Source organism: Camelus dromedarius, chromosome Y, assembly GCF_036321535.1.
Source record: "Camelus dromedarius isolate mCamDro1 chromosome Y, mCamDro1.pat, whole genome shotgun sequence".
In the NCBI taxonomy this organism is placed as follows: Eukaryota; Metazoa; Chordata; class Mammalia; order Artiodactyla; family Camelidae; genus Camelus; species Camelus dromedarius.
Genome location: NC_087473.1, coordinates 19,829,117 through 19,856,906, shown reverse-complemented (window position 1 = coordinate 19,856,906; position 27,790 = coordinate 19,829,117). Strand labels below are relative to the sequence as shown.

The window sequence follows — 27,790 nt, the reverse complement described above, 5'->3', positions numbered from 1 at the left end:
AGCGAGAACAGGAAAAGGATCGTTTGAAAGAAACAGTGCTCCCTGCAGGGTGAGCCCGTAGCGGCTGTCGTGCTGGTGACCGCACGTTCTAGTCCCGCGCTGCGAGGACGAAGTCGGGGGGCGGGGGGCGCGGAAGACTCCCTGACCAGGTCACGCACCGCGTCCCACCCTCACTGGGTGTGACGTTTAGGGGTGGGGCTGCAGCTGGAGGCTATAAAAACACTCAACAGGGAAAGACTAGCTTCTTTCTCTTTCAAGAGTCTGCCTGCCGCTCAGCCAGTCAAGCAAGGGGGTGAGGAGCCCGGGGTCCACTCCCAGGCCAGCTGGACCAGAGCCAGGAGGGGGCCACCTCTGTCCCGCTGGACTTTGCTCTGCATCCCCGGTAAGAAGCCGGGACGGGTGGAGGGGGAGAAGGCAGGTGGCCGGGGCTGCTGTCCCTGCAGACGGGGTACTGACTGCCAGCCCCAGGGCGGAGAGGGGGGCACCCCGGATTTGAAGGCGGCTCACGGCCGCTGTGATGTGCCGTCCGGGGCAACACACGCCGACCTCGAAGTCCTCGTGCCCAAGAAGGCATTCCCCTGGGCTTGCCCCTACTCTGCTGAGCCCAGCCCCAGCCTCAGCCCCTGGGGGCTCGACTCTGTCCAGACGCCCCCCGTCCCTTCATAATCTGGGGACAGCATGATATCACGACGGACCTGATGCATTCTGGTTCTTCAGAGGATGTGAGCCTCGCACGTGAGGAGCGGTGCCTTAGGGGTGGGGTGAGCGTTAGTCAGGACGCTGGAGCCTCCGTGCCTGCGGGGCCGGGAACGCACAGCCGCGCCCCCCGGGACACCCACCCGGCCTGTCTGCGTGCATTAAGGACAAGCCCTAGGCCGCTCTCATCCGATCTTTGTGCACGATTCTGATCTTTTTCTCCAATCCCTGTATTACAAATGGACCACAAGACATCCATCCCTGGACTCTTCGCACGGGTAGGCAGTCCTGGACTTTAGGAAAAGGGGTCTCTCGGGCCTGACCCCCGGTTCAGCCAGAAGTACCCTGGGTGTCAGCCTTTGGCGTCAGATTGGTGGGAAAGTTGGCACTCACTGGGGATCGTGTGAGTCCTGGGAAATCTCCTGGGAGCTCTGGGATGGGACGAGGGAGCAGGCGAGGCTCCATCTGGGTGGGGTCTCCTGATGGGGGCTGGGAACGTCCTCAGTGAGGCAGGGAGAGCCTCCGTCTGCTCCCCAGCGTCAGGCAAGATGGCCCAGTGTGGGCAGTTTGGGGCGATTTTCATGTGTCCTGCAGAGAGGGTGGCCCCCTAGGCAGGCGAGCGTCCAAGGCTCTGTGGTGGGGTCTGTGTGTGTGGCAGCCCGGAGCTGGCCCCCAGGTGTGGATGGCGTTTGCATGACACCACTCAGGTGGCTGGGGAGGAAAAGGTGGGGTCCATCAGGAGACCCTATGCCTGGAGCTCTGAGGGTGCAGAAGGTGGCCCCCCGCCAGGTGAGGGTCCCGGAGAGCTGGCCTGCGGAGGGGGTGCCGTGGGGACCCTGGGGAAAGACTGGCTGGGATACTGAGACAGCAGAGCTCAGTTCCCATATCCCATCCACTCAGGAAACTCAGTCTGCGTTGATTTCATGGTTCTAATTGGACTTCCTTCCCCTGCTTTGTGACCCCAGCGTTTCCTGGTGCCCTGCGTGGAGCGTGCTTTCCAGGTCACAATGGGGCTGAGGCCAAGAGTGTGCTCAGATCCCAGGGTGGGGGCTCTTTAGAGACAGGCTCACACACACACATGTGCACACAGACAAACACACGCACACATATGTGCACACATGAACTCACAGACATGCAGGCACAACCATGTGTGTGATGTGTGCACACACACGGGTGCACACAGACATGCAGTGCACATACAGACACACAATACATGTGTCATATGTGTGCACAAACACCCAGATACTCTCATGCACACGCAGGCAGGCATACATGTGCACACAGACACAAATGCATGTGTAATATTTGCATATACATGCATGTGGACACACATGCATGCAGTGTACAGGCATAAATGTGTGTGTCGTATGTGCGCACGTGTGTGTACGCATGCACACACATGCACAGGGGGCTCCCCTCCTGGAAGCAGCTCCCTGCCTTCCGAGCGCGACGTGCCCTGGAGGGCTCGGCCCCCTTCCCGCCTCCCCCGACCGTCCCCGCGGCCGCGCCCACCGGTAACTCTCTCTTCTCTTCCAGCCCCCGCCGGCCCTCCCATGGGGGCTGCCTTCGCCATGGCCTTCCTCTGGCTGGCGGTGTGCCTGACGCCCATCTCCTGCCTGCTGCAGATGGACCAGGGTAGGGAAAAGCCGGAGGGAAAGCCACGTGGGGGTCTGTGGGCCCCTCGGCTGTCACACTGCTCACCTTGCGGTCACTGTAGAATCCCGTGCCTCGTCGCAGACAACGCAGAGACTTCCCTTGTGGCCCTCGCCTCACTCTCCCACCCCCACCCGGCGGGCTGGTCTTCCGATACTGGTGCAATCTCAGAGCCGGGAGGTCGGTCACCAAAACCGGGGGGCTACGTGAAGAGCTGCTGGGGGAGCCCGGGTGCCGGGAGCCCTCACTCATCTTGCTTCATCACCATCCTCTTCCTGAGTCGGGGGAGGACGGCGGGAAGACCGGGGTGACGGGGCTGAGCTGGGTCCCCACCAGACTCACGTGCTCACCTCCTAACCTCCAGAAGCTGCCAATGGGACTTCTTTGGAAATAGGGTGCTTTGCAGATGTCCCCGGGTTGGAATGAGGTCATGCGGGTGGGTCCTAAAGCAGAATGACAGTGTCCTTCTAAAGAGGAGAAACCTGGGCTCAGGGAGAAGCCGTGTAATGACAGTGGAGAGACTGGGGTGACGCAGCCACAGGTTGAGGGTGCCTAGGGCGTGGGGCATCCCCAGAAGCTGGAGAGGCTCTCCAGTGGGAGCATACATCCTGTTTTTTCTCACTTTCGTGACGGAGGTTTATGGAGGGGACAAACCAGGGCCTCCCTGGGGTCCGGGAGGTTCACACGATACACAGTCATAATGACGGTGGACAGGAAAGGAATCCACAAGTGACAGTGAGATCGCCGGATACAGAGGCGGACGGGTACCAGTGAACATTCCCCAGCTGACCGTGCCCACCTCTGACTGTCAGTGTCCGGCTGACCACGGGTGACAGGTGCGGCCGGCAGAGACTATCCCAGGCAGGGACGGGGTCAGGGGACGAGCCAGCTGCTCCCCAGTACCCTCAAGGGGAGCCACGCCCTCGGCTCTGCGGGTACAGAGCTCACACGTCGCGGGGGCGCCCAGCAGTGAATGGACCCCCCACCAGGCGGAAAGGCCCGGGTGCTGATGGGAGTTAAAGGAGATACGGCGCCCACTGGGCGGGCAGGCGGCCCCGGGGAGGGTCCACAGGGAAGCCCAGTGCCGTCAGGGATCCCTGGCTGGCCAGCAGACCCCTGAGAGGGGCCCCCTGAACACTGCCCACCCCAGCCTCGCCTCCAATTGCCAGACCGTGCAATGTGGGCCAGGCTTCGGGCACCAGGGCTGCTTGGTTCTGCAGCAGGACCGGAGCTGGTCCCCCCACCCCATCACCACGGATGTCTGGGGACCACAGCAGGTGGGCCGACATGAGCCGCAGTAACCGCCACAGCGTTGCATAACCCATGAGAGGCCTGCTCCTTCCTCAAAAGGCAGGGGAACTCAGATGGGGTGCTGGTGGGCGGGGGTGGGGGTGTGTGTCAGTCTCCTCGGGTTGCTGGCTTAGGTTCCTTGGGCTGGTTAACAAAATGCCATTGTCTGGGGGCTGATGTGGAAGCTATTTATTTCCCCCTGTCCTGGAGACCAGACGTCTGAGGTCAAGGTGTCCCAGGGCTGCGCTCCCTCCGGAGGCTCCAGGGGAGGGTCCTCCCTGCCTCCTGCCTCTTCCAGCTTCTGGGGGCTCCAGGCGTCCATCCCTGGGCTGGTGGCTACCTCCCTCCCGTCTCTGCCTCCGTCTCCACGTGGCGTCTCCTCTGTGTCTGCGTCTCTCCTCTTCTGTCTCTTCTGAGGTCACTGTCCTTGGATGCAGGGCCACCTCCTCCAGGAGGACCTCCTCTCAGGTCCTTCACATCATCCTGTCTGCAGAGACCCCGTTTCCAAATAAGGTTCCCTTGGCAGGTTCTGGGCTGAATTATGTCCCCCAAATGCACACGTTAAAGGCCTGGGTATTGAGGTGGTTTCCTGGGGGCGGCAGGAATGAAGGACCACAAACCAGGGAGCTGAAAGCAAAGACTGTCATCCTTTCTGAATCCTGGAGACCAGACGTCTGAGGTCAAGGTGTCCCAGAGCCTTAAAGGGGTTTCCCTTGTAACTAACTCTTTGCTCTTCCCTTGCTGCCTTTAGAACCATCTCTTTACCTTTAACTTTGGCCATCTCAATGATAGTGTGTCTTGGTGTGGGTCTGTTTGGGTTCTTCTTGCTGGGGAACCCTCTGTGCTTCGTGTACTTGGAGATCTGATTCCTTCTCTAGGTTTGGGAAGTTCGGTGCAATTCTTAAATGCACTGACCCTTCACACGCCAGGACACCGTCTATTTTGGTGAACCATCCATTCGTACTTGCTAAAAATGCCCATCCTCCCGTTACTGGTTAGAACGTCCCAACAGTATCAGTTAGGTCAAATCATGGATGTTTTTGTTCAGGTCCTGCAGCGCTGGCAGGTTTTCTAAGTGTTTGCTTTGTCAGTAAGCGGGGGTGGAGGCGGGTGGCGGTGATGCTGGGGTCCCGTGTTCTGAAGCTCATCTTTGGGAGCATATTATTAGGGCGAATTGGCCACTTTGTCACTTAAAATGGTCCTTTCTTGACCTTGGAAATACGCCTCGTCCTGAAGTATTGTTTGTATCTTATTAACATAAGCAATCTCAGATTTTGTAAGACCAGAGTTTGCATAAAACGTGCTTTCCTATTAGTAACATTTAAACTCTATTTAAATAAAGTATCTTTCCAGGGAGGGTGGAGCTCAGCGGCAGAGCGTGTGCTCAGCATGCACAAGGTCCTGGGTTCCATCCCCAGGCCCTCCATTTAAAAAAAGTAAATAAATAAACCTAATTTCCCACTCCCCCCCCCAAAAAAAAACAACAGTAAAGTATCTTTCTTGTAGTTCTGTTAATCTAGTCGGACAAACTCTCCTTTTCCTTGGAGCGTTTAGGCCATTTGCACGTGATGCAATTATTAATAGGACCGAGTTTCATCCTACCCCTTTGCTATTTGTTCACTTTAAACTTTTTTTAAATTTTACTTTTTTCAGCAGGTACTGGGGATTGAACCCAGGACCTTGTGCACGTCAGGCATGCATCTACCACTAGAGCTGTACCCTTTCCCATTTTTGTTTTAAACAATTATCTTTTTAAGACATTAAAAACGAGACTGTTTCATATCTTTGCCTGAGTTTTACTATTGTTGGTCTGCTTCTGCTGTGACTCCAGAACTGCCTCCACATTCCTTCATGTGGATCTGAGTTTCCGTCGGTATGTTTTCCCTTCCTTTAACTTTTTTTGTAGACCTAGTCTTCTGGGGAAAAAAAAAATTCTTTCACTTTTTGTGGCTATAAAGAGTCTCGATTTCCCCGTCCATTCATCGCTAAGATTAACCTGTTCCTATTCTACGTTTCCGGCGGTGTTTCTTGTTTTCTTCCAGCATTTAGAGAAGTCATTCTCTTATCTTCTGGGTCCCACTGGTTGCAAAGAGAAATCAACAGAAATTCTTATCTTTGTTCTCTGATAGTTGTGTCTTTTTCCGTTGGTTCTTAAGATTTTCTTGATACCGCTTTTTTTTTTTTTTAGCCATTTGACTATGATGTTGCTTAGAGTTTCTGTTTGTTTATCTGTGTGGTTTTGCAACCCGGACATTGTAGGTTCTACCTCTGGAAGTTCTGTTCACTTCTTCTGCTAGAGCTGCCATTCCTCAGTCCATAGTGTTCATGTTTTCCTTTAAATCTTCGGACAGATTTTATAATGGCTGTTTGAACAGACGTCTCTGTTCATTTCATCACCTGTCATTTTGGGGATGATGTCTGCACCCTGATAGGTCTTCTGGTCAGAGGCAGTATCTTCCTGCTTCTCTGGGTATCTGGTGATTTTTTTTATTGGGTGCTGATTATTGTAAATGATGTGTTGGGGAGTGTCTGCCGTTGTGGGCTTCCTTAAAGACGGTGAGTTTTGTTTCAGCCGGCCATTACTTTATCGATGGGCCATCTTGTTTTGATGTTTTGCAGGCTGAGTCACCTTTATGTCTTTCCTCCCTGATGACAAAGCTGTGATCCTTCTGGGGTCTTTGCTACCTGCTCTGGGTGTTGAGTCTCTACCTTGTCTGTGTGGACCTTGAATGTCCCCCCACCTCCAGATAAACCCTCAGAATTGCCCCGTTTGCATCTCCAAAGTAGCTTCTTCCCAGTCTTTTTTTTTTTTTTTTTTTCTTTTTGGAATCTTGTATTGCCTCTTATCCAATGTCTGGAAATAGTTGATTTATGTATTTTGCCCAGTTTTCTAGGTGCTTATGGTGAGAGGTAAATCTGAGAATCGTGACTTTATCATGACTACAAGAGTACGTCCCAGCATCTATAGACTTTTAAAAGCTCTCAGGTTGAGAACACCACCCCCACATTCTGTTAGAATACGGGTGGGTCATGAGTACATCGCGGTAAACACGCTTATGTGTACTGGCTTTCATTTTGTTGCATTTTGTCTTTACAGATTTGCCTTTTCTTTTCTTTTTTTTTTCCAGTAAAGGTTTTTATTTGTAAGCATGACTGTAACTGGATGAAAAGTAACCAATCTGAAAGAACATAGGTAGACTTCATGGAATAATTAGTGACAGAAAACTCTCCTGTTCTATCATTTACCTACATACATATTTACATGTATAATCATAATACATAATCAATAATTATATATTATACTATATAATTGTAGTATATAATGATCTATAATTTATATTAAATGATCAAATTATTTAAAATTTGTTAACATTTAAAACAATTAAGAATTTAAAACAAAATTATAAATTTATAAAAATTAAAAATAAAGTAAAATGTAATAAAACTATGCTAAAGCTAATATTTTCTACTGCATCTGTCAAATCTCTTTTAATGATATTTACTGTTGTTTTGGAAGAAGAGACTATACATTTTGAGGCATAAGCATCCATTAAAAATTCTATTTTCACTTATAAGAGGTTTCCCTAGCTGAATTACTTTTTGAGGAATAAATTATCTTTCTAGGTGGGGAGGCAGTGATGCCAGGAATGAAGATAACCCTGTGGTTCGGTCTTGCTTAATCAAAGTAACCTTGTTGGTCTTAACGGATCACAGTGCTTATGGCTTATAAGCAGTCATTTCCCTAAATCGTCCAAATGAGGGTTGACAGATAAAACCTGAAGTGTCTGATGGAGCTTGAAAGCTTCAAGTTACTGGCCACGACGTGACTGAGTAGCTCTTTTTCCTTCATGAGGACAGTCACTGATCCAAGACGTTGAATCCTTTGGCCCGCGAAGACCGACCTCCTTCCCCACCGACAGCGTGCTTGGGTTACGCTTCACAATGTATTTAGATGCACGCCCTCCGGGTGACTTTTCCCCGACGATCTGAGAACCGGCCAAACAATCTGTGAGCTCTGTTAGAACATGAATATCGCCGTGTAACGAGCGTGCCTCATAATTTATGAAAATCCGTATTCTATTATAGATAGTGATTCATATATATTTATATATTGTATAAAAACATACGTTCTGTTGCGACTGGCAAACCAGTCGGCAACATCTCAGTCTGTGGAGGAGATTTTGAGTCACCTCTTTAAGCCTGAATTGGTTCTCAGTGAAAATGGTAAAGCTCACACCGACAGGGACAGTGCAAGTGACCTGCTCCTCTGACTGTTGCCCCCCATCCTTGGGAGGCTGAGCTGGTGAGATCAGGAAGTTGCGATGCGTTCCTGGCCTCCGGCAGCTGCTGGCAACCGCTTGTCCGCGGAGAACTGGACTTGCCCCGGGCGCCGGCTAACTCGGCGGGAAAGGAGGTTCCCGTGGGGACCCTGCCTTAAGCACCGTGTGTATCTTTCCTAACACAAACCTTATCAACATTTCAGATCCAGACCCAGTGATTAAGAACTTAAGGATGGATCCAGAGAGAAAAAGGATGAGCTGGGACCTCCACGGAAATGTTTCCCAAATTTGGTGCTTTGTGAATTCAAGACGTGCCCATAAGGTAAAGCATCTTCCCCGTACTTTGCACACCAGACGCAGTCTCAGGAACCTGAGACCAGCAAAGCCTGAAGGCCACATGCATGTCCGGAGTCAGAGACCTGGGTTCTAGTCCTGGGCTCAGCTGTGGAATGTGGGGTCTTTTATGCGCACCGTGGCTGAAGGCTCCTTATTTGGAAGATGTCTGAGGTGGTACCCACTGGAGAGGGCAGGGGTGACAGGAGCTGAGACATCGGGGTAGAGAACCCAGCCCCGCTGGCAAACACTGGCCCCACCACTCCCGCCAGCGCCTGCCCCACTCAGGCCCCCTAGGGTATCGGAGGGTTCACGGGGTGTGAGAACCCGGACAGGAGCCGCAGGGAGGATTCCGGCCACTGAAAGTGTTTCCTGAGAAGGAAGCACCTGTCAGCTTTCCTGACAAGAGCCTTGGTATCTTCAAATTGCTCTTTGTGAAATACAGTGCAAACCACAGTCCTGTGTTCGTCTGCTCAGGCTGTCGTAACAAAGAACCACAGACCAAGGGTGGGATGGGGTGGGGACTTAAATAGTAGACTAATTTCTCTCTCCGGGTCCTGGACGCTGGAGTCCGAGGTCAGGGTGTGAGCAGGGCTGGGGTCTCCTGAGCCCTCTCCCCTTGGCGTGTGGACGGCCGGCTCCTCCCTGTGCCCTCCCGTGGGCGTCCCTCTGCGTGTGTCTGGGGCCTCATCTCCTCTTCTTAGAAGGACCCCAGTCCTCTGGGATCAGGACCCAAGCCCTGTGACTTCACCTGACTTAATTACCTCCTTCAAGGCTCCTTCTCCAAAGACAGTCCCAGTGGGGGGCTGGATTTCAATATATGAGTTTTCAGGGGGACAAAAGTGAACTTGCAACAAACCTCAGTGGGATCTTAATGGAGCTTAGAAAATTAACCCTTAATTGTACCTGCAGCAACCAATCTTGACGAACAAATTAGGAGTTTGGGATTAGCAGAGACACACAACTTGATATAAAGTGGATAAACAACAGGGACCTACCGTAGAGCACAGGGAACTATAGTCAGTATCTTGTAATAACATATGATGGAAAAGAATCTGAGAAAAAAGATATATATGTACCTGAATCACTGTGCTGTACGCCCGAAACTAGCACAACACTGTAAATCAACTGGACTTCAGTTAAAAAAAAAAAGGACAAGAGAAAGATGTCTTTCTTCCCACTGACCCTCAACGTTGTCCTGGTGGGTCTAGCCAGGCTAATTAGGAAAACATTTTTAAAAGTAGAAGGTTTTTATCAAAAACGCCTATCAGAAAAGAGAAGTAAAACTGTATCTATGTGCAGATGATTCTTACAGAAAATCGTGGTGAAGCCAGTGAGAGTGGACGAGAACCGAGGGGGAGGGGCTGGCCCAGGTGGTAGAGTGCATGGCTAGCACGCGTGAGGTCCTGGGTTCCAGCCCCAGGACCTCCATCTAAAAGAACTAGCTGAACAAATAAACCTACTTACCTCCCCTTAAAAAACAAAAACAAAAATACCCCACAAACAAACAAACAACAAAATCAAAAAAAATTTTTTAACATTAAAAAACAAACAAACAAAAAAGAAGATGAAAGAAAAAAACAAAAACCCCAAAGGGTGTGCCTGAGGTCAGAGCCAAGGGTATGGGAGAAGTCCAGGTGGAAAGGGGCTGGATTATGACCCTCATAAAAATTCACCCTGAACTGAACCACAGAGACCAACTCAAGAAAAAGCCGATACACACAAACTTCAACTGAGTAAATAATTCATGCATCAAAGACCATCTCACAAAATGGAAACAACATGAAGACTCAGTACTGCATACTCTGAGTCCTCCCTTAATATTTTTTTCGGGGGGAGGAGGTCATTAGATCTGTTTATTATTAATTTTCTTTTAATGCAGGTGCTGGCGATGGAACCCAGGACCCCGCGCATGCTAAGCACGCGCTCTATGCCCGAGGTACAGCCCCGCCTCTGCACTTTTTAATAAATGGCCCCCTTCTGTCTTAGGCACGAAACAACACTTACTGCAAATTTGCTCACATCCCGTGCCAAGCGACCAACTACAGCGTGAGTGTGACCCAGGGGCCACCGTTCTCCGGGTGGATTCAGTACCCTAAGCTGGGTGAGGGGAAACCGCTGTTTGGTGGCGGGGGGGAGGGCGGGGGGCTGGCATTCCGTCCTCGCTCGGTGTCCTGACTATCAAAGTGACGGCTCGTAACTTGGATGGGTCTCCTGGGACGTAGCGGTGTGACTTCAGGGACAGCCCCTGCTTGGAGGGACCCACGTGCAGAAAGGCAGAGCAGAGCGGTGGCTGGCGGGGGCTGTGCTGGTGGCAGGGGCCGGCGGGCTTGGAGGAACTGTGAAGGGCCAGGCGGGGAATGCTTGCTGGGATGCAGCGGTCCTGTGTGGCAAGCGTCTGCATGTTTACGGGGACATGCAACCGTCACAGTAAAATCAGCACGCAAACGTGTCTGTCTGGCTTCTTACGACTGTGTGAGAATTCACAGGGATCTCAAAGAGGACTCCTTTTTTTCTCCCCTCTCTTCTTTGCAAGCCCAGAAGGGAAGGCCAGGGCGGCGGCAGAGAACCTGACCTGCTGGGTTCACGACGCGGACTTGCTGACGTGCACCTGGGCGGTGGGCAGGGAGGCCCCGCGGGACACGCAGTATCACCTGTACCTGGAGAACCTACAGTAGGGTGTGACCCGGGCGCCCCGCGGGCTCTCCCGGGCACCGGGGCGGCCGCACGGCCGCGGTGACCCTGCCTTCCTCGCCCCAGTTCCTTCCAGAAGTGGCCGTGCTCCCAGTACAGACAGGACGAGTGGGGGACAAACGTCGAGTGTCGTTTCGACGACCTCTCTGTATTGTCCCCGGAGCTGAACCGTTTCTCTGTCAATGGCAGCAGCCGAGAGTCCCCGATCCCCTGCTCTGAAATCACAAAAACATTACACGAAATTGGTGAGTAAGGATGAGACACGTCCTGCACGGGCCGCCCTCTGCTTTGAGATGCTCCTGTGTCAGCTGGGGTGGCTGGGACAAAAAACCCCAAACTGGGGCGGACGGGGCTTCAACAACTCACTCATTTCTCCCAGCGCTGGAGGTGGGGGTCTGAGATCCCGAGGGGGCGGGTCAGTTCCCGGTGAGGCTCGCTTCCTGGCTCACGGAGGCTGCCTCCTCCCCGTGTCCTCACATGATGGAGGGACGGCTCTGTGTCTCTTCCTCCTCTTCTAAGGGCAGTAATCTCACCCTGGGGCCCCACCCTCACGACCGCATCTGACCCTACCCACCTCCCGAAGTTCCCGCCTCCCAAACCATCCCCCTGGGGGTCAGGGCCTCGGCGTAGGAACGAGTGCTGGGGAGGCGCAGACATTCAGCCCACAGCAGCTGTGACATCTTCATTGGGCCGGAGGAAGCACTTCCAGAACACACAGCACAGATGGCTCTGTGGATCCGCCCCGGGGTGGGGGTGGGGTGGGGGGTGGGCCGGATTCACCGAGAGGCTGGGGGAAAGGGAGGGCTCAGGCTCACAGCCCCTCTCCAGGCCCTGCATGAGGACGCCGACTGGTTTGGGGACACAAAGACCATCTTAGCAAAACTATGTCAGTGTCCTTCTCCTGAAACTAGAACCCCCCACCAAACCAGCACCCCCACCAGCCCGTCCCCACGAGGCAGGGACGCCCGCGAAGGGTCCGGCTCCACCTCCACGAATTGAGAGGCTGGTGCAAAAGGGGAGGAGGTGGGGGCCTCTTGCTGCTCTGCCACCTCTCAAGGTGACGTGACTTTGAAGCTGTGGCCTCTCCTACAAGAAGCTGTCCCCAGCAGGTGCAGACCCACAGGTCCGGCTCCGCCTGGGACTCAGGGCATCCCCCTGCCCAGCCCCGCCGTCCACATGGGGCATCCATGGAGCGGTTCCCAGTAGGGGGTGAGGGGTGACGGCAGGCAGCCCCAGGGGCGGGGGCAGAGGGCGTCTGAGAGCCTGGCAGAAAGGCGGGGACGCGGTGGCAGGAGACGTGAGCGCACGTGAGTGGAGGAAGCAGACCTGGGGACCATCTCCCAGTGAGCCTGGACCCGCTGCCCGGGTCCAGGTGCGATGCTGAGCAGACACAGGGCTGGGACAGCCCACAGAAGGGGCAGGAGGGTCCTGGGTAGAGCTGGGCCCCCCTGGAGTGGGGTCTGGGGCAGGTGGGGAAAAGCCGGAGGTGTGTCCCAGTCCGAGTCCGGGGCTGGGGCAGAAGCTGCCACGTGACGTTTTGGGAGCAGAGCTGGCTGGCCAAGGTCGTGGGAGAGGGCTAGGCCCTGGACAGGGCGGGAGCAGGCCAGGCTGCCCGGGGGTCGGGGCTGAGCAGAGTTGGTCGAGGTGGGTGGAGGATGGAGGGACGGAGGGAGGGAGGGACAGACAGGGCAGCTGGACCAGACTCTTCTCCGTCCGGGGACTGGACGGGCCAAGAGGACAAACAATAGGGCTCTTCTCAGGGAGGCCAGGTGCAGGGCCTGAAGAGACCTCTGGAAGGGTCTCAGGGTGCAGGTGGGGTCTCCGTTTCCCCCTGAGTTTGTAGGTCCATTTTAAAAGTATCTCCAGGAAGAACTTTTCTTTTCCCTTTGATGTGTTTTACTCATAAAAGTGTGTGTGTGTTTTTCTCCCCCCTCCCCGCCCTAGAGAGACTGACTGCGCCCACCATCACGAGTGCCTGGTGCAACCAGACCTATTCCATCGTCCAGTGGCAGGTGCGCAGCCACTTCAGGGAGGACTTCGAGTATGAACTTGAAATGCAGCAGGTAAACGGCGTCCGCCCTGAGCATCGCTGCTGCTCTCATGCCCGGGGCTCTGGGGCTTCGCGGGTGGAGAAAACGTGTGAAAGAGAACAGTAAATTAGCTTCACCCAAACCAAAAGCGTCGCTGACGCCGATCAGGAAGTCAGAATGCCTTCGGAAGGACATTCCTCGGGTGGGTTCCCGACGCGTCTGCAGGCGCGTCGGACGTGGAACGCTTGCGCGTCAGCACTCCAGACGAACAGCCCCACAGAAAAAGCGCCAAGGGCTTCACCGGCCACTTGGGGATTCCCGGTGACATGAAGTCCCTGTGAGGTCTGCACCCCAGTCACATGAAATCAGTAGCCCCCCAAATATGGCATGTGAATATCTGTAGCATCTCTGTGTACAATAATGGTCCCCAGTTTCAACCCCAGGGAGGGAGGAATAAAATACAGCCGTGCAGTGGCACCCTCCTCCGCCCCGTGAGCCAGGACCAGCCTAGATGGTCCCGTGGGTGCACCTGAACGTATTCTAAAAGAAAAGAATTGTGAAGGAAAATTGAGAATGAGCTACAGGAACAGGCCTGAGGTCTGGGGCGCGGGGTGCGGGGAGGAGCAGATTTTATGCTTTGAAGGTGTGGGCTGCTCCATGCACAACATGCCGGAAAAAAGTATTAGTGAAAATGTGCAAGTGTGTTTGAAAACAGTCCACCGTAAAAATGACCAGAGCTTCCAGTATTCTCTACTCAATTACTGACGTTTTTTTTCTTTTTTAATTTAAAAAAAAATTTGTTAAAGTGTCACTGGTTGACAGTGTTAATTTCAGGTGTACAGCAAAGCGATTCAGTTATACATATATATATATATATTTTTTAATTCTTTTCCATTATGTGTTATTACAAGAAATGGAATATAGTTCCCCGTGCTCTATAGTCTTTTTAAATTTTAATTTTTTTAAACTGAAGTAGAGTGGATTTACAATGTTGCGTTAGTTTCTGGTGTACAGCAAAATGGTTCAGTTATAATGTGTGCATATGTATACAGTCTTTTCCAGTTGCTTTATTACAAAATGTTGAATATAGTTTCCTGTGCGATACAGTAGGACCTTGTTTATAATTACTGGCATTTTTAGTCTATTTATTTATTTGATGTTTATTTACTTATGTGCCAAGTTAACGTTTACTGATTACTGATTCCTTTTTTTTTTTTAACACTTTCATTGTGGTACACTGACTGAATTTTTCATAAGCCTAAAACTGCTCAAAAAAAGTTTTTAAGCCTATAGATTAAAAGCATCCACTGTTTCTTAACTAGGTGGTATTTTACACTTAATTGCTCACTTCTGGTTCGTTGCTGTTTATTTACTTCTGTATTTATTTATACTTAACTTTTCTGTAAACCCAAAACTACTAAAAAGAATCTGTTAATGAAAAGAAAAAGACTGAATATCTTGAGTTAATCAGCATGTTATACTCAGTTACGTACTTACATTTATTATGTTTATTTAATATCTATATTCAATTACTGCTTACATTTAATTTTCCAATAACTCTAAAAATTCTCCAAAAACCTGCTAATTTAAAGAAAAAATGTTTCTGAGTCAATTAAATCAGTGTTTTATACTCAATTACTTACTTACATTTATCCATTATTTGGATTCACCTATTTGTATATTTTATTTGTTCATTATTACACTTAATTACTATTTCATACTCAATGTTTCTATAAACCTAAAACTGCTCAAAAAATTAGTCTGTAAATTAAAAGGAAATGACTTTAGAGCTCCTTTTGGTATTTTTACACTCAATTAGTATATTTATTCATTATGTCTACTTATTTATATGAGGGTTGTTTATACTCCATTCCTGCTTAGATTTATTTTTTCTGTAAACCCAACACTACTCAAAAAACATCAACTCTATCGATTGAAAAAAAAAAAGACCAAATATTTTGGACGTAGTTGGTAGGTTACCCTCCATTATTTACTTACATTCATGATTTTTCTTTCCTGATTTATGTATTATTGTATATTTATTATTTACACTCAGTGATTATGCCCAGTTTTCCTGTTAACCCAAAACTGCTCAAAAAAAAGATCAAGTCCCTTAATTTTATTTTTTTTAAAGACCAGGTAGTGTTTTAGTTCACTGATACGTTAGACTAGTTCCCTCTAGTAATTATTTGTGTCTGAAGAACTGTTGTTTCTATTATTCATCCCCAATGACCGCGCATTTGATCCTCAGTTTTTCTGCCACAAGAAATGAGGGCCCTTCTTAGGGACGGGCTCAGGCCCCCACACTCTGCTATTCTCTTCCAGGGCGCGCACCTCGAACACAAACAGGTGGGTGTCCCCTGCCCTCGCCGAGCCCGGCATCGCCAAGTGCCAGCTCCGTATTTCCATCACTGCCCGGGGACTCTGAGGTGAAGCTCCCAGGTCCATAGACCAGACGCTGTCACCTGCCGGGTGTTGTCCAAGGAGGCCCACCTGCCCTTCACCTCTGAGTCGCTCAGGATGCGGTGGGAGAGCCACCACGCTGTAATTAACGAACATAGTTAACTCCCTCTCAGGAGCAGAGGCAGGGGCTCCCACACCGGTGGCCCCTGCATTAGACAAATATCTTGTAACTGCCGGCTGCAGACCCCACACCCCCCATCTCTCCTCTCTCTGTCTCTCTCTCTGTCTCTGCCTCCCGTCCCGTCTCTGCCTCCGTCTCCACGTGGCTTCTCCTCGGTGTCTGTGTCTCTCCTCCTCTGTCTCTCCTAAGGTCACTGTCCTTGGATGCAGGGCCACCTCCTCCAGGAGGACCTCCTCTCAGGTCCTTCATGTCATCCCACCTGCAGAGACCCTGGTCTCATTCCCAGGTTCTGGGGGGACGTGTCCTTCTTGGGGGACACGTTTCACCACCTGGCACCTGCAGACGGCACTGCTCATCTTGGCCTCACTGGTGGTGGCCGTGGTTATCGACCTTCTAGTGATTATCAAGAACAATTTTGTTTGGACTCCAAGCACCCGGGCTGAGATGGGAAAGTGGCTCTCAGGCCCCGGGCCCCTCTGAGCACCAGACATCTTCCTGTCTCCCTGAGGGGTCTGGCCGGGCTCTCTCTTGGGGGCCTGACTTAGTTCCCTGAGCTGGTCATGAAAAGGACCATGAATGAACTGGGTGACTTACAACCACCCTGTCTCAGTCCTGAAGCCCAGTATGGTGAGATCCAGGTGTGGGCAGGGGCAGGGTCGTGCTCCCTGCAGAGGCTCCAGGGGAGGGTCCTTCCCACACCTGGGGGCTCCAGGCGTCCCTCCCGTTTCCACATGGCGGACTCCCCATCTGGGTGTGTCTGTCTCCAAATTCCCCCTTTTTATAAGGACACCAGTCATATCCATACGGGGTCCACTGTGCTCCGCCCGACCTTCTCTTAGCTAATTACATCTGCATGGACCCTATTTCCAACTTAGGTCTGAGATGCTGAGGGTTAGGGCCTCAACACGTGAATTTGGGGAGGACCCACGCAACCCGAGTGGAGGCCCCGTTCCCTCCCCACGGACCGGGGACACGCTTTCTCCTTTACTTTCCTTTCACCTGCAGACTGAGGACAACTTCCTGAAGCTGAGCAATCCTGGAACCTACACCGTGAGAATAAGAGCCAGGCACACGGCCATGCTGGCCCCCTCGTGGGGCGAATGGAGTGTCCGGGAGCGCTTCGGTGAGTGGAGCGCCCTCTCCCTTCCCCTGCAGGGTGGGGCTCAAGGAGGCACAGACAGCTGGCGACCAGCCTGACGGACACCCTGTGCAGAGGAGGAGGTGTCCAGAGGAGGGGCTGGCATTCCACATGCCTCTCTGAGGATGACAGGTGACCCCACAGAGGGTGAGAGGGGACCAGACGGTCCCTCTCCCCCTCCGCCTGGGGTCTTGCAATAATGGAGCAGTCGCCGGCAATGGGGCCTTGGTGTCTCATCCGAAGCCTCCCTGGGTACTGGCTTCCCAGCCTCATTGGAAGGGTTTCTCCCAGAGCTGTTCTGAAACCAGACCCTCCTCCCAGGCCCCAAGGAACCTGGCACTCAGAACCTGGAACAGCAGGAAACTGAGGCCGTGCCCCTGAGTGCCCTGCGGCGGCTGTAGCAGATGACCACAAAGGGGGCTTACACAACAGAAATTCATCCTCCCCCAGTCCTGGGGACCAGATGTCTGAGATCAGAGCCTCCCTTCGGAGGCTCCAGGGGAGACCCTTTCCTGTCTCTTCCAGCTTCTGGGGACTCCAGGGTCCCTGAGCTTGCCGCGGCCTCCCTCCTGTCTCAGTCACAAGATAAACCTTTTAATGAAGTTTTTTTTTAAATCAAAATCGACGCGAAAAAATCCATGATGATCATATGTCAAAGTCAAGCACTGAGGCAGTGCGCACCCAGGACGCAGTGCGGGAGGGAGGGACGTGGCATTACCGCCCCCCACCCCCAGCCCCGGCAGAACCGGCCCCGGCAAGGGCCCTCCGGCTGGGCGTGGCTGACCCCCACCCCCCCAGCCGCGCCGGCGGACGCGCCCAGAGCGCACGGAGAAGGCGCGAAGGCCGAGCTCTCTGAAAACCCTGGCGCGGCCGGCCGTCCCGCGCAGTGGGCAGCCCCGAGGGAGCCCCCAGTGGTCGGCGCCACCAGCCCTCCACTCCAAGTGTCCGTCGGTGGTCGGGGGGCAACGGGATTCTGGCGACGTGGGAGGGATTCCCGCGGGGGGATCGGCCCGGCGCGCAGGTGGCCGCGGTCGCCAGGTGGACGGCGCCCCTGGACATGTGCCGGCCACCTCCTCCCGGAGCCCCCGGGGAAGCGCCGTCCCTGGAGCCCCCAGGACCGGCCCGACGCGTCCCCTCCGCCCCTCTCCCTAGTATGTGGCCGCGCGCCCCTCCCGGTGTGGCTGACCTCTTTGCTGATCGCGCTGGGGACGCTGCTCGCGCTGGCGCTGGTGCTCCTGCTTTGCAGAAGGTGAGCGCCCGCCGCCCCTGGCTTTGTGGGGTCCCTTCCTGGAGCCGGCTCCGCGGCGCAGTTCCCACGCAGCCGGCACTGCCTGGTCCGCCGCCTCCGCCCCTTCTCCCCATCCACCCGTGCGCCCGCGTCGTGGCTGCGGAACGCGCGCCCGCCCGTCGCAGGCGTACCACCCCTCCTCCAGTCGTCCCAACGGTCTTTCTCCAACAGAACCCTGGTTTCCGCCATCTGGTCCCTGCCGCCCGCAGAACCCAAGGAGCTGGGTCCCCAGTGCAACATCTTGGGGGCCTGTCCCTCCCCAGCCCCCCAGCACACGTGGGGGACGGGTCTTCAGCCAGACCCACCCCCAATTGTCCCCACATGCCCCCACTGTTTGCTCCCTCCCAGCATGACCACATGCCCCCCTGCCCCGTCTGCTTGCCCCAACCCCGCCCCCAGCAACCTCAGGACGTGGCTCTGGGACCCCTCCCCAACCCAGCGAGCAGCAGGTGGGTGGCCCAGTTATCACCGCCTTTCCCTGCGACGGAGGTCCCTTCTGGAGACCTGCGCTTGCAGCCTAATTGGCGACCCGGGCATAGGGCCTGCCCTGCCTGGTCCGGGGAGAGCTGTTCCGCCAGCCTCTAGCTCCAGTCCCGTCTCTGTCCTGACGTCCCTCTCACCCCACCCAGGCGGTTCAGGCTGAGCCGCCCTGCCCGGAGGCTCGGTTTTGGAGTGGATGGGCCAATGTCGCAGGGAGGGAACAACCCGCTGCGGGCGGGCGCTGTCGGGAGAGGCAGGTTGCCATGGTGATAGGATCCTGGGGCCGCCTCCATCTTTACAGGGTCTCTGGTGAGGTGCGGGGGTGGGGTGAGCTGGGGAGGTGCGCCTCTGCAAAGACTCGGATTTCTCGTTCCCGCTCGTCTCCGGATTGGGGGCGGGGAACAGAGACCCCTCCCAAAGGAGACGGGTCCGGATCCACCGTGGCCTTGCCGAGGCCCTCTAGCGGACGCTGCGTCTCCCCGGTGATGCGCCGGTTGGTGCGGGTTTCCGAGCTGGTGAATTGCTCTCTCCTGCCAGGTACGCGGTGATGCAGCAGCTGTTCCCGCCCATCCCTCACGTGAAAGACCCCATCAGTGACCACCTTCAGAACGAGAGGATGGTACGTGGTGGTCCTGCGGTGCGTGGGTCTGTTGGCCACGAGGGGTGGCCAGGAAAGATTGCCAGGTGCTGTGATCTGTCTCCCAGCCTGTGACACGGGGTGGTTACCCCGGGGTGCTCCCTGGGGCAGGTGGGGCCCAGGGAGCCTCGTGCCAAGGTTGGTCCTGCCCTGGCCAGGCATTGGAGGGCACAGGCTTGCTCGCCCGCAGCCCCGCCGCTCACCCCGACTTCCTCACCCCACAGATGGCCTGGGAGGAAGAGAAGCAGCAGGAGTGCCCAGTGGCGGAGGTGCAGATTTTGGGGGAAAACTGAAACTGGTGCACAGCCCTCGCTCTCTGCAGGGAGGAGGGGGCTGGGTGGAGGCGCACAGCCTGGCGGTGGTGGGACGATTGGGCGTTTGTGGGGGCGGGTGGTGGGGAGCCCAATGCAGTTTACGCGGGGTTATCTCCCAGAAGAAAATAAAATTTCTGTTGTGCTTATTTCTCAAATAAAGGGCTTTTTCACCCCCTTACTTGGTCCTGGAGGTGGGGGGTCACCCCAACGCCACCAGGACGCACTTTCCAGCCTCCTGGAATTGGCTGCATCTGCTCCCACGTCCACTGGACTGGCTCCTTCCTGAGTCCTGAGCGGCCTTTGCTGGTCTGGTTTCTCTGTCTTTAACTGTATTTTGTTTTCTTGCAGCAAATCCCCTTTGGAAGCCCCTTAGATCCCGTGCAAGGGAGGCGACCCCAGGGACGGCACACAGACCACGGGTTCGGGCAGCAGACAAGGGGGTGTCAGGGCAGCGTTTCCTGTAGAGGGGGGCAGATGCAGAGGGGCGGCCTTGCGTCCAGAGACTTGGCGGGGGAGGGGGAAGCCGGGGAGCCCAGCTGTCTGCCACCCTGAAGGACACCCACGGGCAGGCGCCCGGGAAAGACACCCCACGGGAAAGCAGGTCTCCACGCGGTGGCGCTTCCCAGGAGTGACCTCATCCCTCAACCTCTGTTATGTGTCAGCATCGCCAGTTTGTGCATAAAGAATTCACCCTGAATCACAGATGCAGACTCGCTCAGGTCGAGGTCACTGCTGCTGCCGATTTAGCGCAAAGCCCTGCGGGGGCTCTGTTTCAAGCTGCTGGTTGAACAAGCCCTTAAACAGACGGTTCTCCAGTGAGCTAAACTGCACAACTCCGAATCCAGAACTTAGCACGCTTCAGCACAGTTCCAGATGGTGTCCGGGTTTGAAGTCACTGCACCGCCCGTGCTGAGGCTCAGAAGGCAGGGCTGCAGCGAGGAGCAGGTGTGAGTGCTGACCGGTCATGTCCTGCTGCTTCTCACCTGGTTACCTGCAGCTGACCTTGGGGAAGCCTGCTAACGTTTCTAACCTGACGTCGCTGTGGTCTCGAGGTGTAGCACGAGATCTGCCTTCCAGGGGACTAAGCTGGCCTCTGGGACTGTCCCCGCCTCCAGCTCCTGTACTAACCCCCTCAGCGTCGCCTGGTCCTAGGAGCCAGGGGACAGCTCTCGCCTGGGCGGCCGAGTGCAGGGCAGACACCGGCGATGCTCCCTGACCTCTAGGGGAACCAGGGGAGCTGGCCCTCAACGTGAGAAACCAGGATCCGGGGTCCGCCTGGTGGAAGCTCCCCGACAAGTTCTGTCCCTGCAGTGACCTTGAGAATTTGTGCAGAAACGGCTCTGGGGGATGAAGGAAGCCAACATGCCTGGGGCTGGGGGCCCAGCACGTCAGGTGGAGGCGCAGGCCCACCACACAGGGGAGGCTATGGGTTGAACAGTGCCTGCCGCTGCGGGGCTCCTGTGATTCGACTCCAGCTACAGTGTGGGCTGGGATGGTGAGCGGCAGGGAAGCTCAGAAATCTCAAGTACCCCTCACCACCCAAGGGTGGACCCCACGACATGCCTGGCTGTTCCCCCAGCCACCTCTCCTGGAGGCAGATGGAGACCACCCCGTCTGCTCAGACCCCCACACCCCTCCCCTTGTACAAGTCCAAGCAAATCACAAACACAACCGCGTCTTGAGTCCCGGTTTTATTCTGTAGCGGAATGCCCAACGTAGAACGTCATTGCAAGTATTCGGCTGTGCAAAAGAGAATAGTGCTTAAGTACAAATGGGAGACATGATTTGTTTTAAATAAATACTTAAACACGGGTTGGTCCTACAAGCACCTGGAGTCTAGGTCTGCCTTGGCGGAGCTGCCTCACCTGTGGACCCACGAAGACGCCATGATTCCCCTCCCCCCAATCAACGCATGGACCCGCGGTGCCGACGGCCGCGCTGACAACGTGCCCTCGGCCGGAGCTGCCCGGCCCTCCGCAAGGCCTGGAATTTCTCGAAGGTCAGTGGTCCGTAAGTTAGGTGTCAGTATCACTCTCCGGGGCCCTGCGGGCCCGGGCCCGCGGCGCCTAGATGACCTTCTTCAGTTCGTCGTACAGGACCAGCACGAAGGCGCCGCCCATGCCGCGCAGGACGTTGGACCAGGCGCCCTTGAAAAAGGCTTTGCCTCCTTCGTCTCTGAAGATCTTGCGCCAGCAGTCCAGGGTGCCCCTGTACATGATGTCGGCTGCGGAGAGAGGGGCGGGGGTCACGGGCGGGGCCGCGGCACAGCACGGAGCAAAGCCCCAGGACACGGAGCCCCGGCCGTCCCCAAGCTACTCGGAGCTGACTGCAGGGAAAAGGAAGCTCGGGACGGACTGCCGGGTCCACTGCAGAGGGGGATCAGACCCAGAACTCGAGCCCCCAGCTGCCGGGGCCCGTGCACACCCCAGAGTCAAGGGAACAGGCGTGGAGAGACCCCCACACAGGGCCCCTGAGACCACTGCCCCGCCTCCCCCACCGAGCCAGACCACTTCACCCTGGGACAAAGCGCTGCCCCAAATGCCCCGGGGAAGCACCTCTCGGGACGGCCCCGTGCCCAGTCGGGGAGCCCCCACCCCCTCCCAGCATGAACTGCGGAGCAGAGCCGAGACAGGTACCTCCTTTGCGGCCCGACTGCATCATCATCCGCCGGCGCACGGTGTCGAAGGGGTAGGAGACCACGCCGGCCACGGCCGTCACCGTCTGCGCGATCATCCAGCTCACCACGATGTGGGTGTTCTTGGGGTCGGGGAGCATGCCTGTGGGGCCACCGCATGAGGCCCAGCGCCACACACGGCTGCCCGGGAACAGGACCCCCCCACCCCCAGCTCCACGCAGAGATCCCAGGACCAAGTGACGCTCGGGAGGTGACAGGGGCCCTAGGGCCCTGGAGAGGGGGAAGCCCCCACTGCCTGGGCGTGGTCTCCAAGGCAGGACAGAGATGGGACTCGGGGAGCGGCCACTTCCACACCAATCTGCAGCTGAGCTGGCAGCAGGCTTTCGCCGTGACCGCTGGAGTGGCTCACTCTCAGGGTCTGAACTGGGTGCTCCCACAAATCACGATGAAGCCCTAAAGCCCAGGACCTCAAACCAACTACAGTAAGACGTGAAATCTTAAAAAGGATGACAAATAAAAAAGACTATAAAAGATTGTAATAAAAGGACTGGTGCCTTCACCTAAGAGATTAGGGCAAAGACACACAGTGACCACCACACGAGGACACACGGAGGAGGCAGCGGTCTACACACCGAGAGGCCCCGAAAGGAACCAGCCGTGCTGACACTCTGATCTCGGGCTTCCAGCCCCCAGGACTGGGAGACCCCAAGTGTCTGGTCCCGAAGCCCCCTCCACCAGCCCCACCCGCTGGACACGTTAATGCGCAGCCCCGGGAGGAGCACACACTCACCTTTGGCGGTGTCATACACGCCGAAGTAGGCGGCCCGGTAGATAATGATGCCCTGCACGGAGACGTTGAAGCCCTGGTACAGGCCTCGGACGCCATCAGACTTGGTGATCTTCACCAGACAGTCTCCCAGGCCTTTGAACTCCCGCTCCTTGCCGGACTTCCCCACGTCGGCTGCCAGGCGGGTTCTGGCGAAATCCAGCGGGTAGACGAAGCAGAGGGAGGTGGCTCCGGCCGCGCCTCCAGAGGCCAGATTGCCAGCGAAATACCTCCAAAATTGCGTGTGCTTGTCCACGCCCCCCAGGAAGATCTGCTTGTACTTGTCCTTAAAGGCGAAGTTGAGGGCTTGCGTGGGGAAGTAGCGGATGACGTTGGCCAGGTTGCCCCTCCAGAAGGACAGCACGCCCTGCTCCTTGGGGATGCGCACGATGCAGTCCACGATGCCTTTGTACTGCTTGTCGGCCGCGATCTGCTTACTGGCATGTTGCACCTGAGGGCGGACGGGGAGGGCTTTACCCGATACGCCCGCAATTACCGCCCCCTCCAACGAAAAGCTTGGCCTTAAAATAGGGTAACTCGCCTACCAGGCCTTAAACCTGCCCAGACATCATGTGTAGAAACCCGTTCTTTTTTGGGAACCCACTGTCCCTGCAAGTGTTCTAAAGCAACTACCTGGCAACAATGTTCCTATTACGACTACATTTGTAACACTTCTGCAAGAAAGTAACGCAGTTCATTCCGGTTGAGAGCCACACAGACAAGTACAAAAGGAGGCAAACCGCCCAAGTCCGACGAAAGATATTAGCTCGGCCACTGCCACCCGCCCAAGGTCACCGCCCGCGCGCTGCGTGGGTTTGTCCACGCGGCTGCCCCCGCGCATGCGCCGCCCCCGGCCGGCGTCGCCGCGCTCAGTGCGCACGCGCCGACGCCGCAGCCGGGCCTCCGACAGCGCGTGCGCGCCCGCGGCCCCACTTCTGCCCATGCGGCAACGCCCACGTGACGCGCGCCGGGCCGCAGCCGGAAGCCCGCCGCGCGCGGACAAAGCGGCGCGGGCTCCCGCTTCCGGCCCCGGTGCACGCGGCTCTCCCAGTCCGCTGACCGCCCATACCGGCCGCTGGCCACTCGCCCGGGGGCCCGCGCGAGCGCAGCCCGCTCCTACCTGCAGCAGCAGCTTGACCCGCTCGATCGGGGCCACGGCCGTCTTGGAGATGGCGGCGGCGATGCCTCCGGCTAGGAAGTCCTTGGCGAAGGAGATGGCCTGTTCCGTCATGGTGGCGAAGCGGGCAGCGCAGCGGGCGGAGAGCGGAACGGAGGCGCGGAAAGCCGAAAGGTGGGCGCCGCTGGTCAGCCCTGCCGCCGCCGGGACCAAAAGGACGGGGCGGCTAGCGCGCAGCCGCTAAGGAGCCCACGCCCCGCCCCGCGCCCCCGCGCGCCGCGCCCATTGGCTGCGCCGCCGCCCACGCCACGCCCCTTCCCGCGCGCCGCGCCCCCGCGGGCTGCCGGGAACCGCGCCGTGCCGCGCCCCGCGCCCCCGAGCGCCGCGCCCATTGGCTGCGCCGCCGCCCACGTCCCGCCCCTTCCCGCGCGCCGCGCCCCGGGGCATGTAGGGAGCCGAGCCCCGCCCATGCGCCTAGTGGACCGGCGGGCGCGGCGGCAGCTTTGACCTTCTCAAGGTCACGGCGGGCGGGCCCCAGGCGCGACGGGCGGCGGCGGCGGAGGTAGAAGGCGGGGGATCGCCGAGTCCCACGCCCGTTCTTCTTCCAGCCCCGGCCGTTCGGATCCCTAGGCTCGCCCTGGTGACGCCCCAGGCCCCGCTGCGACCCTCCAGCTTCACCCCGCTGACTAACGAATTCGCCCCGCAGCCCTGAGTCCCAGCTGCGACCCCCGCTAACCCGCCCTGATGACCCCCGGGCGAGTCCCGGTCGCGTCCCGCAGACCCGTGAGTCCCGTGGGAGGAGCGTCTTTCGCGGGTTCAGGCCCGGAACCGGAGGCCGTACCGACCGCGCCAGGGCGCCCAAGTCCCTACACTTGCTTATCCCGAGGCCTGGCTTCTCAAGGGCTTGCTCGCCCCCTGCCCCGGAGACCCCAGCTCGGCCAGTGTCCGCCCGCCGAAGCGCCCCCCAGCTCTCCGACCGCCCTGCCCCACCATGGGGCACCCCAGCCCTGACCCCGAGACTCCGGGTGCACTCGGCGCGCAGGGCATGGGGTGGGGTGGCCCGGGGCTCCCACTCCCAGGGCCCAGATGGCGTTGGACTCGGGGTCCCCCCACCGGGCCGCGCGCTGCGACATGGGGGCTCCAGGAGGGACTGCAGCACGTGTGTGTCATCGCACGCTCACTCCCATGCTCACACGCGCTCCGAAACGCACATCCGCACACAGGGGCTCACATGCACACAGACTCACATGCACTGGGCACACACGCTCACAGACGTAGATCTTCACACACATGCACACGTATGTGCACACAGCTGCGCACACACAGGCGCACTTCTCACCCCCCAAGGAAATCAGACCTAGATGTTTTGAAATGTGCACTTTTTATTGAACCGCAGCTCAGTGGCCCAAGTCCCAAGTGAATCACTGGATTTTCACAAACTGAATAGGGTGGTGTATCAGCACCCACGAGGTCCTCTGTAACAACCCAGGCGCAAAGATTCTTTTTTTGTTTCTTAGTTCCGTGCCTCTGTTTCTTCTCGTTTTCTCTTTCTCATTCCCTTACTCTTTTCATCTCTGTTTTTCACTTGGGGAGGGGGGCCTGCATCCCCTCCAGCAGCTGACACTGAATGGATGCATGCCAACAGGAATGCTCAAGCCTGGGGCACCCTGAACCGGCCATTTCTCCATCTTCCTCTGTCCTCTTGACCTCCCCGGAGAGGCAGGTAAGGGGTGGGGACTGAGGCTGGACCAGCTCCAGGGCCGTGGGGGCAGCTCCAGTCACTTACAGGGTGACAGGTGACTGTGGGTAAGGGCATTGATGCTCTGGCACATTCTGAGGCATCAGGACTGGGGAATAGAGAACGGACTTGGGGGGCTGGTCCTGCGGTGGCCAGAAGGCTCTGGAGTAGAGGACAGGGCGGCCGTGGATTCTGGGCCGGGACTGGGCATTTGCTCAGGGGGCCATCTCTGGGTACTCCCAGATGCAGAAAGCATCTCGCCTCTGACCTCATTTGTTCACAGGATCAACCTGTCTCGGTGGGGAGGGACCCTGGTGATGGTTATCACTGCCCTCTGGGTCCACAGGGGCCAACCAGCCAAAGCTGGTCAGTCAGGATCAGGCTGGGAGGCCCCGGGTGTAGGTGCCTCTGCCTGACAGCCTGCTGGGGAGAGCAGAACCTTCCTCTCTGGCCGATGGGGGCGGCTAACCCCTCTCCTTCCCTGGGGACGCCCCTCCCTGTGCTCTGCCTGTATTCCACCCCACCCCAGGGGTCAGCACTACACTATCTGTTGGTTCCTCTGAGGGTCCCTTTTTGCTTGGGCCCAGCACCCAGACTGCTGGGCAAACACGCCTGGAACAAATGGATGACTGTGACCCCATCACTAAATGGGGTTCAGAACATGCTTTTTCCTAAAGAGCATTTCAGGTGAGTCTTAGACCCATCCATCTTCCCCACGCACTTGTGTGTGCGTGTGTGTGTTGGGGGGCTGGCATGGCCCCCGTAATCCCCGACCCAGGAGAGCATTTGGACCGTACACATCAAGAACCCAGAATACCTTGTACCTGGGAAAAGAGGGTCCAGGTAGAAGGCACACCTGGCTTTGGAAAGGGAGAGAGGATGGGCATGGTGGGGAGGGAGAGGTGACACTCCAGGACCCCCAGGGATGGGCTGGGGAGACTGAGGCCTGTCCTGCCTTCCTCAGCTCCGTCCCAAGGTTTAATGAGGACTTGGTGTTACAGGTAAACTCCCTGCTGGCCTGCAAGATACTCTGAATCTGTACCCCTAGAGTGTCTGAAAAACAGATTTATTCATTAAAAGAAACAGGAGGCGCTTTAAAAGATACGAAGTTTTAGCTGATGACTCCAAGCAACTCATGGAAGGGATGAGGTTGGCATCCGGGGGACAGGGTGGGGGTGCGGGTATGTGCCCACAGCCAGGCCCTGTGTGAGTCAGTCTCGGACTCAGCCCGAGATTCCACCAGGCACCCAGCCCTGCCCTTACGTGACACCATCGGGCGACTGGGGTGGGACCCTGCAAGGGAATGTAGGTTGGGGAGCGCATGCTGGTGGCTTATGGTCCCTCTCCCTACCCCCTCCACCTTTGGCCTGTGCAGAGGAAAGATGTTAGCCAGTGATGCGTCCAGACAGTCCCGGAAGGCAGTGGGCACTCGGACATGTGCTGGATGAATGAATGAATGAATGAATGCCACCTGGAGGGCGGGGGTCAGCTCAGGCGCGGAATTCCAGCCTAGAAATCCCCACTGATCCACAGAGAATGGACACGGGCCTGGGTGTGCACCCACACCTGCACAGTCTTACTCTAACTCCCCTAAAGATACTGTGTTTTGCACACATTTCTAATAAAGGGAGAGACAGGTTCCGTGTAAGTCTTACTTCATCTCCTCATCTTAAAAAACTTCTAATCCAAAAGTTCCAACACACAAAAGGGAGAGACATTTAAGGAAACCCGTGGGCCATCACCGCTTCCACACGTGGCCTGGGGGTGTCCCCTGGGCGGGCCCTTGTTTTAAGGGCGCGGTGTGGGAACTTGGGGGGCAGTGAGGGGGAAGGTCCTAGGCCTGCCTGCAGCAGCCTCCCGGCTCCCCCGCCCGCTGGGCTCCCCAAAGCCGGGACCGACGGGGTCGGGTGCCCCAGGACGGGCGCCAGGGCCCCTCTGGTAAGAAGCGCGGTTTCTCCCACCAAGCCCGGCGTCCGGAGGGCCGAGGGGCTGGAGGGCGGGCACCGTATGCCGTCACTTGTCATCGGGGACACTGGCAGGTCGCTACCGCTCAGCCC

The 27,790-nt window shown here is 56.4% G+C and overlaps 2 protein-coding genes and 1 long non-coding RNA gene across 7 annotated transcripts; 2 read left to right on the top strand and 1 right to left on the bottom strand.

Annotated features, from left to right (window-relative positions):
• The first annotated feature begins 10 nt into the window (after positions 1–10).
• On the top strand, positions 11–21,558 carry IL3RA (interleukin 3 receptor subunit alpha). 4 transcript variants are annotated; one of them, XM_064483479.1, is made up of 13 exons: positions 11–49; positions 259–382; positions 2,233–2,331; positions 8,123–8,241; positions 10,242–10,356; positions 10,794–10,926; positions 11,013–11,191; positions 12,891–13,009; positions 15,302–15,325; positions 16,566–16,683; positions 17,851–17,947; positions 19,004–19,150; positions 19,328–21,558. In XM_064483479.1, the coding sequence occupies exons 3-13, from the start codon at positions 2,250–2,252 to the stop codon at positions 19,701–19,703; spliced, it is 1,509 nt and encodes a 502-aa protein (XP_064339549.1). In that variant the 5' UTR covers positions 11–49; positions 259–382; positions 2,233–2,249; the 3' UTR covers positions 19,704–21,558. The 4 variants fall into 4 exon arrangements, with proteins under 4 accessions (XP_064339549.1, XP_064339551.1, XP_064339550.1 ...); XM_064483481.1 differs by having other exon boundaries at positions 19,004–19,085; positions 19,328–19,503; XM_064483480.1 differs by lacking the exon at positions 2,233–2,331.
• SLC25A6 (solute carrier family 25 member 6) lies at positions 21,094–24,243 on the bottom strand. Its single transcript, XM_031446661.2, has 4 exons — positions 23,999–24,243; positions 22,843–23,329; positions 22,054–22,194; positions 21,094–21,641 (listed from the first exon to the last, which is right to left on the bottom strand). Exons 1-4 carry the CDS (start codon positions 24,107–24,109, stop codon positions 21,484–21,486), a joined length of 897 nt encoding a protein of 298 aa, XP_031302521.2. The 5' UTR covers positions 24,110–24,243; the 3' UTR covers positions 21,094–21,483.
• A 203-nt stretch (positions 24,244–24,446) lies between these two features.
• Positions 24,447–27,381, top strand: LOC135320392 (uncharacterized). Of its 2 annotated transcripts, XR_010379557.1 has the most exons (3): positions 24,447–24,778; positions 25,641–26,882; positions 27,109–27,381. It is a non-coding gene; the product is annotated as an uncharacterized LOC135320392 (long non-coding RNA). The 2 variants fall into 2 exon arrangements; XR_010379556.1 differs by lacking the exon at positions 24,447–24,778 and having other exon boundaries at positions 24,786–26,882.
• Positions 27,382–27,790: the final 409 nt, after the last annotated feature.